Source organism: Salvelinus namaycush, chromosome 13 (assembly GCF_016432855.1).
Source record: "Salvelinus namaycush isolate Seneca chromosome 13, SaNama_1.0, whole genome shotgun sequence".
In the NCBI taxonomy this organism is placed as follows: Eukaryota; Metazoa; Chordata; class Actinopteri; order Salmoniformes; family Salmonidae; genus Salvelinus; species Salvelinus namaycush.
The window spans coordinates 21,735,840-21,751,083 of NC_052319.1; the positions used below are offsets into that span (position 1 = coordinate 21,735,840).

General features: G+C 40.0%; 1 protein-coding gene across 1 annotated transcript in view; it reads left to right on the forward strand.

Annotated features, from left to right (window-relative positions):
- The first annotated feature begins 2,424 nt into the window (after nucleotides 1-2,424).
- Nucleotides 2,425-15,244, forward strand: part of slc15a2 (solute carrier family 15 member 2) — a 43,612-nt gene continuing 30,792 nt past the window's right edge. The window contains exons 1-4 of the mRNA XM_039006909.1: nucleotides 2,425-4,461; nucleotides 5,491-5,537; nucleotides 5,952-6,039; nucleotides 13,095-13,236. Coding sequence (XP_038862837.1) covers nucleotides 4,446-4,461; nucleotides 5,491-5,537; nucleotides 5,952-6,039; nucleotides 13,095-13,236 — 293 coding nt within the window. The 5' untranslated portion in view covers nucleotides 2,425-4,445. The remainder of the gene's footprint in view (nucleotides 4,462-5,490; nucleotides 5,538-5,951; nucleotides 6,040-13,094; nucleotides 13,237-15,244) is intronic.

Consider the following 15,244-nt stretch of genomic DNA (forward strand, 5'->3'; position numbering starts at 1 on the left):
CTATTAAAACGAGAAGCTGCTCTCTTAGAATTGTATGACAGATCTACAGTATATCTGCGTCCGGAGGGTAAGGGACTGTACTGGTCATGGAGTATGTGCATAATGTTCAAGGCTATTTGTTCCCCCTTCTTCCTTGTTTTTTTTATAGATGTCACTAAGGGGTTTCTGGCTGTCTCCAATGACCTTCCCACTGTTTTTTATTACAATGGGCTCTAACTAGTGTTTCATAGAGCACCAAACCACCGCACAATATTAAAAGCTAGGGTGGATTCTATAAAGCATTTATAAAATGCTTGGAGGATGGAAGGGTGTACATTAAACTGCCTAGATTTCTGTAAAAAGAACAGCCATTGTTGAGATTTAGAGTGAATCTGTTCGGTGTTCCTTTTGAAGGAGAGCTTGTTGTGAATGATGGTTCGTTCCTAGGTATTTATAGTCCTCCACTCACTCAATGATCTGGCTGTTAATCTCCCCTTCAAACAGCATAGCTTCAAGTGCATCCTCATCCCTAGATAACCATCAAGCCAAATGGTGCAGTTTCTGTCCTCATTCGAATATCATAAAGGAATAAAAGAAAGGTGTTGGCATGAAATTGCGATATAAAACAGGGGACCTTTACACTTTATGGCATTATTTGGAGTTAATTGTGACTTAAAATGCACTTTACAAATCAGTGTTGTGGATTTAGTGAGGTTATTTGAAGTCACTGGATGATAAGGGTGATATCACTATCAGATCTATTTGCTTATTTTAGTTACCATAGATGCAGCTATTCAGTTGGCACAACATTATGTTTAGAAAACATCCAATGTTTGAAACTGTTAACCCTTTTGGAAGTGGTTCCATATTGAACTTGCAGGCTCGATTTTCTTTTTACATCACAGTTTTAACATAGCCTATATCTGAGACTGTGCTAGAAGGGTCCTGTGGTCAGAATTTCAAAGGAGCAATTGAAGTCTTTCAGTGAATTAGATTACTGAGTACAGGTCCTTGTATGGGTTGCTGTTTTCAATGGTCCAGGGTTCCCCTAGCTCTCTTGCTCTCTCGTTTTCTCTCTCTCTCTCTCTCTCAATTCAGTTAAATTCAAATGGGCTTTATGGCATGGGAAACATATTTTTACACTGAACAAAAATAGAAATGCAACATGTAACGTGTTGGTCCCATGTTTCATGAGCTGAAATTAAAGATCCCAGAAATGTTCCATATGCACAAAAGCTTATTTCTCTACAATAAAAGGAAACTCTAAAATGTACAGCTCTGTGACACAACTCAATGCCACAGATGTCTCAAGTTTTGAGGGAGCGTGCAGTTGGCATGCTGATTACAGGAATGTCCACCAGAGCTGCCAGAGAATTTAATGTTCATTACTCTACCATAAGCCCCTTCCAACGTAATTTTGAAAAATGTGGCAGTACGTCCAATCAGCCTTACAACCGCAGACCATGTTTATGACATCATGTGGGCAAGCGGTGTGCTGATGTCAACATTGTGAAAGAGTGCCCCCAGTTGTGGCGGTGGGGTTATCGTGTGGGCAGGCTACAGACAACGAACACAATTGTGTTTTATCGATGGAAATTTGAATGCACAGAGATACTGTGACGAGATCCTGATTCCCATTGTTGTGCCATTCATCCGCCGCCATCACCTCATGTTTCAGCATGATAATGCACGGTCCCATGTCGCAAGGATCCTTACACAATTTCTGGAAGCTGAAAATGTTCTCCCATGCCCTGCATACTCACCAAACATGTCAACAATTGAGCATGTTTGGGATGCTCTGGATCTACATGTACGACAGCGTGTTCCAGGTCCGCCAATATCCAGAAACTTCGCACAGCCATTGAAGAGGAGTGGGACAACATTCCACAGGCCACAATCAACATCCTGATCAACTCAATGTGAAGGAGGTGTCATGCTGCATGAGGCAAATGGTGGTCACAGCAGATACTGACTGGTTTTCTGATCCACGCCCCTCAGATGCATATCTGTATTGCCAGTCATGTGAAATCCATAGATTAGGGCCTAATGAATTCATTTAAATTGCCGGATTTCCCTATATTAACTGTAACTCAGTAAAATCGTAGAAATTGTTGCATGTTGTGTTTATATTTGTCTTCAGTATATGTTGCCCAAACAACAACACCAAAAACCAACAAAGCAAATTAAACAAAACAATCAGACATAACAGCAAACAATACACGCACAAAACGTTTCAAGAGAATAATAATGTTTAAAATATTATATTGTTAGCGATTAAAAAATGTAGTTTAACATTTAAAATGTTACATAATTATTAATTTTTATTTCACCTTTATTTAATCAGGTAGGCCAGTTGAGAACAAGTTCTCATTTACAACTGTGACCTGGCCAAGGTAAAGCAAAGCAGTGTGACACACACAACAACACAAAGTTACACATGGAATAAACAAACGTACAGTCAATAACACAATAGAAAAAAAATCTATATACAGTGTGTGCAAATGAGGTAAGATTAGGGAGGTAAGGCAATAAATAGGCCGTAGCGGCTATTAGTAAGCTATTGTGACAATGTGCAACTAGTAGAATGAATGATTGATTGAAGGGAAATAAATAGGCAGATAAATATAGGTTATATTTATTTACATTGGTGATTTTGACTCACTGGGAGACCTTTTCTTGTGGCAGCAAGTCACAAATCTTGCTTCTGGGATTGCACACTGAGGTATTTCCCCTAACAGATATGGGGTTTTGAATTTGTGTTCAAATTCTTTGTGGATTTGTGTAATTTGAGGGAAATATATGTATCGTATATGGTCCTACATTTGGCAGGAGTTTAGAAAGTGGGAGTCCCATAGAGCGGCGCACAATTGGTCCTGCGTTGTCCGGGTTTGGCCGGTGTAGGCCGTCATTGTAAATAAGAATTTGTTCTTAACCGACTTGCCTAATTAAATAATGGTTAAACAAATAAATAAAATGAACTCTTTCTCTCAGCACACACATTCAACAACCAATTAAAAAGTCACGCTGTTATGTAGTCAGTGTTTCTACTGCCGCCTGTGGTGCTCATGCATAGGGGATGGTCACTGGCACCAGGGTGGAACATCATAGCACATCTAAGGAGAATGTAAATGTGACATGCTGACCATTCATTTATTTACAATTGGAGACTATTGACATGGCAAATACAACCAAACAGCATGGTAGGGGTTTCATGGGGGAAAGAGTTATATGCTAATAGTACTGTATTTTCTATTGAGTTTTACAATCCACTATTTTGTTGCTGAGAATTGTCCTGCACTGCAGGGAATGCAGATGAGCTTTGCAATTTACATACATTCACTGAAAACCCACACTAACATGGTTATATTAACAGTATTGCACGCTTCATGTAGCCTACTTTTGGCCAGCTAAAAGCCTAACCCCTGATCAAGCAACATTATATTGAAATCTTGTTTCTGCATGATTATTTTGCTGTAACAATACAGGTCAAATTAAGATCCTACACCTGTTTGTGGAAATCAGGAAATACTAGAGATGAACTACATGAAAACTTTTTTGTGCGAACGATTTGTTTTATTCATTCACTTCAACAATAGCACTCTCCATGAGAAATAAATAAAAAATGCATGATAACAAAACCCTATAAATGCATGATAACTTGTCCAAAAATGTCTCAAAAGTGCCAGAACATATGGAAGTTGTCCAATTCATAAGGTATTCAAAAAACAAGGAGGACCAGAGGCACTCTTCATACAATGCAAATGCCTTCATTTTTACAGTATGTTTAATGGAACAAATATGTAAAAACTCTGACGCGTTTCAGCAGCATGGACTTCGTCAGAGTAGACTAACGAAGTTACAAGTTAAGAAGTATGAATTCACATCAAGCCATCAGTTAAATAGGCAGACAAATGATTTGATAAGAAAATGATGAGGGATAAATGTTCTCTAAACTTTGTGTCAATCATTTTCTTATCAAAAGGTAGGCTTAGCCTACCCTATTTTGCGTGAGCAAACACTACTGTTAGTCTACTATCCACCAGTGGGACTCAAGGAACTCACAGGCTATGATCACTTCAGGCCAATTTCAACAGGCATTCCATGCTCAGGTTTGCGGGTTCAAGAACCCATACAATAACTCTATTGTGCATCCAGAATCTGGTTCACAGGCAGGTTCCCACACAGTCCACACTCTGCTGGGCTATATGAAAGTAAAGTAAGATCTGCTATTCTACTGACAGTAGCAGATCTGTACTGAACAGCCATTGAAGTCACAAATTCATGGATCTGGAGTCGAATATTAACTAACGGGTTGAACATATGTTATAAGAGAGCTGCGTTTTCCATTACTGCGCAGTGCGCTCAGATTCACAGACAAGAGAGGAACGGACTTGGACGCACGTCAAGAGAGCCACCGACCGATGCGACGCTAGCGTGCCAAAAACACTCCAGAAAAAAAACAAGAAATGGAGAAACGAAAGGGTAATGCATGTCTTTTTATTGGATCCATGGTCCATGCATATTTGAAGGAAAGAGTTTTACACACAAACTTTGTTATCAATAGTTTTCAGTTTTTTGTAGAGTGGCAAATGGTGAATGACTGTCGTTATGCATGCCAATGCTTGACAAGATGGATGGACGTAGGCAAATGTGTAACATGTGCTCGATTTATAGAAATGCTGAAATATGTGTAATTTGTAACTTTGCATTTAGTGTTTGGTTTTCACTGCAAAACTTCTGAGTATGTTTTCAATCACATCTGTCTATTTGCAATGGAACTGAGTCAACAGGCGCATCATCGGAGCGTTTGTATTAATTTTCCCTATCATTACCATAAACCACTCTCTTCTCATAGGCCATAGAGCGTAATAATAATGAGTAGTCTGCCATTAATTATTATTTTTTATTAATAGTCAATATAGCAATTCCCAGAAATTATGCACCCAATTGACTAGTATTTGCCACTGCGTGAATACTGCAATACGGGTTGGATTTCATTGCATTTGACAGAAGGCCTGCATTTATTAGAGATTATGCTTAAAGTAACTGTCCAGTGAAAATATCACTTTTAAAAGTTCATATTCTGTTAACTCATACTCAAATAATGTTGTTTTATCCTATACTGGTACTTGTGGCCAAAGCATACATTGTAGAAAAAACCACTTCAAAAACCCGACCTCAAACCTATATCTCAAACAGGCATTTAAAAAATGCTTACTATTTCCTGATGAGGATGAGCTGGCCAATCAGCAGTCTACTTGCATTAATATTTTATGGACCAGTATACACCAACACCATTCTGTTGTTGGGGTATACCCACACAATTCCAACACAGAAAACCTGCTTTTTTATCATACTTAAATTAAATTTAAATTGTAAGGAAAACGATTTCACTCATATTGTAATTAATTATAGGTCTTATTTCATAGAAATCTGGAAACACTGGAAAGTTACTTTAAATGTAGATACAGTATATTTCCAATGTTAAATTCTTTTGTGATTTCCTTACAGAACATGAGTTGAAAATTCAAGAAAATGGAAAGACAAGCAAATCACCGGTAATTTTTTACATTTCTCTACTTTCATGTTTCATTGCACTATATCCATGGTCCTGTCTTTGGAAAGTGCCTTGAACAGGCACAATGGATATCGATTGGATGATTCTTGGAAAGTGGCATCTTAGTTTTCTGGGTTTCTTAGTTGAGCAACATTTCAACTTGAATTTTTTCTTCTTCAGACCTTAGTAGTACTTGTCATTTCTTTGTACCATGAATGGACAATGTCATAATTGTATTGTTTAACTGATTGTAGTTAGAATGGATATTGGCTACTCCAGTGAACTGTGCATACAGTCTTTATGTACCCTCTCTCTTTTTTCTCTCCCTCTCTCTCTCTGATTTTCTCTCTCGCTCTCTTTCTCTCTCCCTTCTCCCCTCTCTCTGTCCCTGTCTCTCTTTCTCCTTTCTTCTCAGAAACTATGTGGGACCAACTACCCTGTCAGCATCTCCTTTATAGTGGTGAATGAGTTCTGTGAACGCTTCTCCTACTATGGCATGAAAGGTATAGTAACCTATAGTTAAGAATGTTTCTCCTAACTAAGAACCTAACTAAGAATATAAGAAAGAATGGTTCTCCTAAGTAAGAACCTAACTAAGAACATTACTAAGAATGGTTCTCCTACAATGGCTTGAAAGATAGGTAACCTAACAAAGACACAAACAAGCGACATGAGCAGGCAAGTGCACATGTGACAAAGTGAAAATGTAGAGTTTCCATCAACCTCGCACGCAATGTAGACATCAAAGAACGCTGCATAAAACCATTCACCATAAATAAAGTTTCCTTTCATTATGTGTTGCTGAATTCCTACGAATATTTGCTGCCATTGTAGTAAGGTTGGCAATACGAGAGGTCTTCAGACTTACCATTTTTGTATTATTTTCTTTGAAAGAACAACTAGTGGGTTTTGAGTGCTTCTCCTCTATTTGGGAAGTTGGTCTGCCTGCTCTTCAGTGTGAGAGAGATATTCTGAGTGCAGTTTTGTGTCTCCTTCCTCTGTATATAAAAACTGTTTAAAACTGTATAACACAATAGTGTCTTTGGAAAACAGGTTAATATATCCTGAAGTCAATAACGAATGTGACTATGTATATATTTATTTTGCCGTAAATGTATTTGAGACATATTTCTGCAAGTTAACCAAGTTTTTGCTGGCTTAGCTAGCCGTGTTATTGACGAGCTAACTAGCACCGTTGGTCACTGCACTACAATGTCACTCTAGCTATTGCTAGCAGGTGATTTGCTAGCAGGTGGTTTATTGAAATATTAAGTGAATGTTTATTTTCTTACTACCTTAAAAGGTTAATATAAAAAGGGTTTTACTTGTGCTCTGTATTTATGGATTAATATCACTTCAGATTGAGAGTATGTATCACTACTGTTGTTCCTATCTAAAATATATATTGTGTTCTAAGGTAAACTCACCCCATTCCGTACAAATGTGCGCAACCGCAACATTCAAACGAGGCTACAAAGAAAACTAATGGGACTGTAGCGACTGTGTTGACTTCAAAATCGGGGGTTTCTATTCAAGCGCTGATCGACATGGTAATGGCTCTATAGTATTGGAGAAAAGTTGAAAAAACGGACCCTCCGTTACATCGTGACGTGTCATGTCGTAACGTACAGCACGCATAAAGCAACTATTTCTGACTTACAATCTCTCTCCACCAGGTGTAGCACTTCTCTCACCGTTTAAAAACAAGAAATGGACAGTGACGGGGGTAAGGGGGGATACCTAGTCATTTTTTGCGTCATCGTTGCATGCGATCATCATTCTCAAAGCCGCTGTTTACTTCTAAGATCACTTTAGCACCGCCCTAAAAACCCGATTCAAATTCGACACAAACCTTCAAATAGGTATGTAATGACACATTATGTAAATGTTTATAGTGTTTTATTTACATTTTAGAGGCGATAAGGTGATAAGTTGGACAGATTGAGTGAAAAAAAGCAATTTTCCCACACAACCTCTCCTTCTCACTGTCACGCATTAGTTTCGCTTCCCCACGCGCCATTTTTAAAAAGACCCGACGGGGCTCATTGCCTGCTTGAATTATGCAGAAACGGGCAGCGTTTAGGTCATGTAATTGATCATGTTGGAAAGGGGAGAAATTGTGCTTTACAATGGTATTGACATTACAGTTGAGCTGGAAGTATTACGTTTTTGGGGCGCTAAAATAAGGGCAATTGTACGGACCAAGGCGATGTACGAGTTTACGTGAGTTTACGTTACCTAACCAGTGAACCTGTGAACCTGTGACCGTCCTGTCAAAGCCTGTCATCACTGTTTGAAATCTTTTACTGCAGGTATGCTTTTCTGTATTTTTGTTATTTTCTAAACACAACGCATACTATACAATCACTTTGTGTATTGAGTCTGAGAGATATTCCGAGAGCAGTGAACGTGTGGCTGTGACCGTCCTGTCAATGCCTGTCATCACTGTTTAATATCTTTTACTGTGTGCCTTTCTTCTGGGGGGCTATGTGAAGTTAGTTACACACAGATAGGGTTCAACAGCGGTGGCCCTCCCCTTACGGCATTAGGGGCAGCGCCCCACTTTGACTAGTCCAAAAAATATATATGTTTAATTATACTGAATAAAAATATAAATGTAACATATAAGTTCATATAAGTAAATAAGTCAATTGAAATACATTAATTAGGTCTAATCTATGGATTTCACTTAACTGGGAATACAGATATGCATCTGTTGGTCACAGATACATTCAAAAAAGGTAAGGCGTGGATCAGAAAACCAGTCAGTATCTGGTGTGACCACCATTTGCCTCATGCAGCGCGACACATCTTCGCATAGAGCTGATTAGGCTGTTGATTGTGGCCTGTGGAATGTTGTCCCACTCCTCTTCAATGTCTGTGCGAAGTTGCTGGATATTGGTGAGAACTGGAACACACTATCATTCATGTCGATCCAGAGCATCCCAAACATGCTCAATGGGTGACATTTCTGGTGAGTATGTAGGCCAGCTTCTTGATATGCCACACCTGTCAGGTGGATGGATTATCTTGGCAAATGAGAAATGCTCACTAACAGGGATGTAATTTGAGATAAATAATATTTTTGTGCGTATGAAACATTTCTGGGATCTTATTTCAGCTCATGAAACATAAGACCAACACTTTACATGTTGCACTTATATTTTTGTTCAGTGTAAATAAAATATATATAATTAATGGATTATGTTTTAAATCTTCATAAACGTGTGATAAATGTGTACATTTTCAGTTTCAAAAATATATTGTTCAAAACAAGCTGTTCAGTTACTACTCTGCCCCTCAGTAACTGCCAGCAGAAGCAGCTCTACCTCCGTGGGCGCATGCGAACATGGATTGTTTTGCCACCTATTTGCTATGAGGGCGAACTGACCCAATGAATTCGCAGGAGCATAAATAGCATAAATTATAACAGCAAAAAGTAAATGGACCATTCTGGGGCCCTCAAATGTGCGTCTGTTCAGTCAGAACTTCTGGTTCTGCTCTAGTCTCCCTCCCAATGATTCTCTTGCATCAGACGGCTTACATGTGAGACTAGATCTGCTCTATCAGGTACAGATGGCCCTAAAGCAAAAAGCTAATTGTAATTAACAAGTAAATAAATAATCATAACAGTCATGGTAGCCTGGGGCCTGATAAACTGGAAAACTACATCCAACAAGTGTCGAAGGACAGGGATACACTAGCTAGAACATTCTCATAGCGGATCTTGTAACACAAAAAAGCATGACCAATTAAATTTTTTCCCATGTTGTTCATCAGGTTCTACTGTAAGTGACAGAGCAACATGTTGTGTGGACTAAAACAGTATAAAACTGTGTGTCACAAAGCATAATCAAATGAATTAGCCAGCTACAGTCATTTTGAGAAGCATTGAGAAATAGTTTGGTAGATTTTTGGTCAAATTAACTAGTTATCTAACTTTGATACGCAGCTAGCTAGCTATAGCTGCTAGTAACTTGCTAGGTAGTTAGCTCCCATGCCAATTTCAAGTCTTTCTAAACTAATATCTGATTAACTCAGAAATATGAAGTTATTTCAGAATGAAAGTTACCTGGCTAGTGCATCATGCTTTGTGACGTTATGTTAGCTAGATATCCCCAGGTAAATAATGCTTGTTGTGTTCTTCCTGGTGCACTTATTCGTTTGTGACGTGAGCTAGCTGCTCATTCTAAATAGTATAATCTAATCTGTTCAAAACAGTGGCAGCATGTGCAGCAGCGGTCATTCGGTTGAAGTAGGTGTATTTATGCTGTTGTTCAAATGCACAGATCACTTGATATATCTTCTCAAAGAAAAGTCCAGTATTCAGCCAATCAGTGGCTGCCACTGGGGCTCAACCAGTGCCTGAGCACCTGCCTTTTGCCCTCCTATGAAAGTGCCCCAGTGGCAGCTTCATGGATTTAAAAGAAGTGTTATTACGTACTTTTACATTTTATTTTGAGTCTCTTTTCATTTTAAATGTAACAAATTGCACATCAAGCTAGATACTTTCATAAGCTCTTGAATCCCCTCCTCCGCCCCAAGAGCACACTCGTTTGACTTGCATGCAGTGGCCACTGGCTGTAGGTGGCGGGTAGGCATCCACATTTTAAGTTGGATCTGACATTTGTCCTTTGTTATTTTGAGCATGTCTGTGCATGGCCCTGGTCATGAGAAGCAGCAATCGCCCATGTCAAATGCAATAAGTCAATGAGGCCATTTTGGCCTCAGACCTGAACTTAATTTCACTTGATCTAGAACCCCCTGTCTGACTGTCTGACTTTCTGACTGTCTGAATGTCTGACTTACATCCTCTCCTGTGAAACACACTTAAAGAAAAACTAGATATATGCGTCCCAAATGACACCCTATTGCTTATGTAGTGTATTAATAAGTAGTGCACTATATAGGGAAAAGGGTGCCACCCGTTGAACGTCAATGTTGTGTGGATGGGCATATAAAACATATCTTCTTGAGAGTGCCATGAACAGTAGGTTGTAATGCCTTACACTGTTAGAAAGCTCACATCATAGATTTCATTTTCAAATGTCATGCTATGAACATTTACAATTGACATGCTATAAGATTTGAGCTGCCTAATAATGTTTTATATACAGTTGAAGTCGGAAGTTTACATACACCTTAGCCAAATACATTTAAACTCAGTTTTTCACATTTCCTGACATTTAATCCAGTAAAAATTCCCTGTCTTAGGTCAGTTAGGTTAACCATTTTATTTTAAGAATGTGAAATGTCAGAATAATAGTAGAGAGAATGATTTATTTTAACTTTTATTTATTTCATCACATTCCCAGTGGGTCAGAAGTTTACATACTCTCAATTAGTATTTGGTAGCATTGCCTTTAAATTGTTTAACTTGGGTCAAACGTTTTGGGTAGCCTTCCACAAGCTTCCCACAATATGTTGGGTGAATCTTTGACTATTCCTCCTGACAGAGATGGTGTAACTGAGTCAGGTTTGTAGGCCTCCTTGCTCGCACCAACTTTTTCAGTTCTGCTCACAAATGTTCTATAGGATTGAGGTCAGGGCTTTGTGATGGCCACTCCAATACCTTGACTTTGTTGTCCTTAAGCCATTTTTCCACAACTTTGGAAGTATGCTTGGGGTCAATGTCCATTTGGAAGACCCATTTGCGACCAAGCTTTAACTTCCTGACTGATGTCTTGAGATGTTGCTTCAATATATCCACGTAATTTTCCTGCCCCATGATGCCATCTATTTTGTGTAGTGCACCAGTCCCTCCTGCAGCAAAGCACCCCCACAAGATGATGCTGCCACCCCTGTGCTTCATGGTTGGGATGGTGTTCTTTGGTTTGCAAGCCTCCCCCTTTGTCCTCCAAACATAACGATGGTCATTATGGCCAAACAGTTCTATTTTTGTTTCATCAGACCAGAGGAAAGTTCTCCAAAAAGTATGATCTTTGTCCCCATGTGCAGTTGCAAACCGCAGTCTGGCTTTTTTATAGCGGTTTTGGAGCAGTGGCTTCTTCCTTGCTGTGCAGCGTTTCAGGTTATGTCGATATAGGACTCTTTTTACTGTGGATATAGATACTTTTGTACCTGTTTCCTCCAGCATCTTCACAATGTCCTTTGCTGTTGTTCTGGGATTGATTTGCACTTTTCGCACCAAAGTACGTTTATCTCTAGGAGACAGAACGCGTCTCCTTCCAGAGCGGTATGACGGCTGCGTGGTCCCATGGTGTTTATACTTGCGTACTATTGTTTGTACAGATGAACGTGGTACCTTCAGGCATTTGGAAATTGCTCCCAAGGATGAAGCAGACTTGTGGAGGTCTCCAATTGTTTTCTGAGGTCTTGGCTGATTTCTTTTGATTTTCCCATGATGTCAAGCAAAGAGGCACTGAGTTTGAAGGTAGGCCTTGAAATACATCCACAGGTACACCTCCAATTGACTGAAATGATGTCAATTAGCCTATCAGAAGCTTCTACATCCATGACATCATTTTCTGGAATTTTCTAAGCTGTTTAAAGGCACAGTCAACTTAGTGTATGTAAACTTCTGACCCACTGGAATTGTGATACAGTAAATTTTAAGTGAAATAATCTGTCTCTAAACAATTGTTGGAAGAATCACTTGTGTCATGCACAAAGTAGATGTCCTAACCGACTTGCCAAAACTATAGTTTGTTAACAAGAAATTTGTGGAGTGGTTGAAAAACGAGTTTTAATGACTCCAACCTAAGTGTCTGTAAACTTCCAACTTCAACTGTAACTAGTGGTCAGGGAAAATCTGACTAATTTCCTGGTGGACTGCTCTCATTTGTTGTAGTCTCTCTCCCTGTGAACGTACCACAGAGTTGGCTAGCAACTCTACTGATTCATCACGATCTCATCTTTCATCCATTATTAAGTTTGTCCCTCTGTGGTGAACAAAGTGGTTTTGTTTCACATCTTCAAACTGTTCAATTTTAATTTCAATAAATCGTTGTGTGTTTGTCATAGAACGATGGAACTACTTTCTAACGCTCCAGTAGACTCAGTTTTGCATCTATATGCAGCTTATGTGCCTGAGATGTACCGTTCCGACACAAATTGACAGACAGTCCAATCAGTGAATGAGCGTTACGGTGGTACTCCCATGTCTCCAACGGCTGTGGATATGTGACCGGATACCCCAGAGTAATTTGAGGCTAAATTAATTGAAGCAGTCAAATTCGTTGTCGGTGAAAACCCACTGTAACAGAAGTTGATTAATAAGCCAATAACCTTGATATGCCTTGATAAAACAATTACATTATAACGAAAGTCTCCTAAATAGGGGACTTAATGTTTAAAAGGTTTTAAGTGTGTTTCCTTATTTTCAGTAGTAAAGAGTTTATGTAGTCTCACATATAAAAAATACATTGTAGTAGTCAGTGAGATAGTGGGTCTCAAAGTTGTATTTGGTGAGTTGTATTGTACGCTAATTGAAAATAAGTAAATATATACATATTATAGCAAACAAAACTGAAAAAAGAAGACAGTTTAGCCACATTCTGATATTGCAAAACCTAGTGCTTACTGTGTTTCTTTGTAGCGGTGCTGACACTGTACTTCATCAACTACCTGCATTGGGACCAGAACCTGTCCACAGCAGTGTACCATGCCTTCTCCAGCCTCTGCTACTTCACCCCTGTGCTGGGGGCCCTCATCGCTGACTCCTGGCTGGGCAAGTTCAAGTGAGTTAGATGTAGAAGCCACTTTTTAATTTCACCTTTATTTAACCAGGTAGGCTAGTTGAGAACAAGTTCTCATTTACAACTTCGACCTGGCCAAGATAAAGCAAAGCAGTGCGACACAAACAACAACACAGAGTTACACATGGAATAAACAAACATACAGTCAATAACACAATAGAAAAAGTCTACATACAGTGTGTGCAAATGATGTAAGATAAGGGAGGTAAGGCAATAAATAGGCCACAGTGGCGAAATGATTACAATTTAGCAATTAAACACTGGAGTGATAGATGTGCAGAAGATGAATGTGCAAGTAGAGATACTGGGTTGCAAAGGAGCAAAAAAATATATATAAATAAATAACAGTATTGGGATGAGGTAATTGGATGGGCTATTTACAGATGGGCTATGTACAGGTACAATGATCTGTGAGCTGCTCTGACAGCTGGTGCTTAAAGTTAGTGAGGGAGATATGAGTCTCCAGCTTCAGTGATTTTTGCAGTTCGTTCCAGTCATTGGCAGCAGAGAACTGGAAGGAAAGGAGGCCAAAGTAGGAATTGGCTTTAGGGGTGACCAGTGAAATATACCTGCTGGAGCGCGTGCTACGGGTGGGTGCTGCTATGGTGACCAGTGAGCTGAGATAAGGTGGGGCTTTACCTAACAAAGACTTATAGATGACCTGGAACCAGTGGGTTTGGCGACGAATATGAAGCGAGAGCCAGCCAACGAGAGCATACAGGTAGCAATGGTGGGTAGTATATGGAGCTTTGGTGACAAAAAGGATGGCACTGTGATAGACTGCATCCAATTTGCTGAGTAGAGTGTTGGAGGCTATTTTGTAAATTACATCGCCGAAGTCAAGGATCGGCAGGATAGTCAGTTTTACGAGGGTATGTTTGGCAGCATGAGTGAAGGATGCTTTGTTGCGAAAGCCGATTATAGATTTAATTTTGGATTGGAGATGCTTAATGTGAGTCTGGAAGGAGAGTTTACAGTCTAACCAGACACCTAGGTATTTGTAGTTGTCCACATATTCTAAGTCAGAACCGCCCAGAGTAGTGATGCTGGACGGGCGGGCAGGTGCGGGCAGCGATCGGTTGAAGAGCATGCATTTAGTTTTACTTGTATTTAAGAGCAGTTAGAGGCCACGGAAGGAGAGTTGTATGGCGTTGAAGCTCGTCTGGAGGTTAGTTAACACAGTGTCCAAAGAAGGGCCAGAAGTGTACAGAATGGTGTCGTCTGCGTAGACGTGGATCAGAGAATCACCAGCAACAAGAGCGACATCATTGATGTATACAGAGAACATAATCGGCCCGAGAACTGAACCCTGTGGCACCCCCATAGAGACTGCCAGAGGTCCGGACAACAGGCCCTCCGATTTGACACACTGAACTCTGTCTGAGAAGCAGTTGGAGAACCAGGCGAGGCAGTCATTTGAGAAACCAAGGCTATCGAGTCTGCCGATAAGTGGTCACTGACAGAGTCGAAAGCCTTGGCCAGGTCGCCAAATATAGCTGCACAGTATTGTCTCTTATTGATGGCGGTTTGATATCGTTTAGGACTTTGAACATGGCTGAGGTGCACCCATGACCAGCTCTGAAACCAGATTGCATAGCGGAGAAGGTACGGTGGGATTTGAAATGGTCGGTGATCTGTTTGTTAACTGGCTTTCGAAGACCTTAGACAGGCAGGGTAGGATAGATATAGGTCTGTAGCAGTTTGGGTCTAGAGTGTCTCCCCCTTTTGTAGAGGGGGATGACCGCGGCAGCTTTCCAATCTTTTGGGATCTCAGACGACACGAAAGAGAGGTTGAACAGGCTAGTAATAGGGGTTGCAACAATTTCGGCGGATCATTTTAGAAAGAGAGGGTCCAGATTGTCTAGCCCGGCTGATTTGTAGGGGTCCAGATTTTGCAGCTCTTTCAGATCATCAGCTATCTGGATTTGGTTGAAGGAGAAATGGGGGAGGATTGGGCAAGTTGCTGTGGGGGGTGCAGGGCTATTGACCG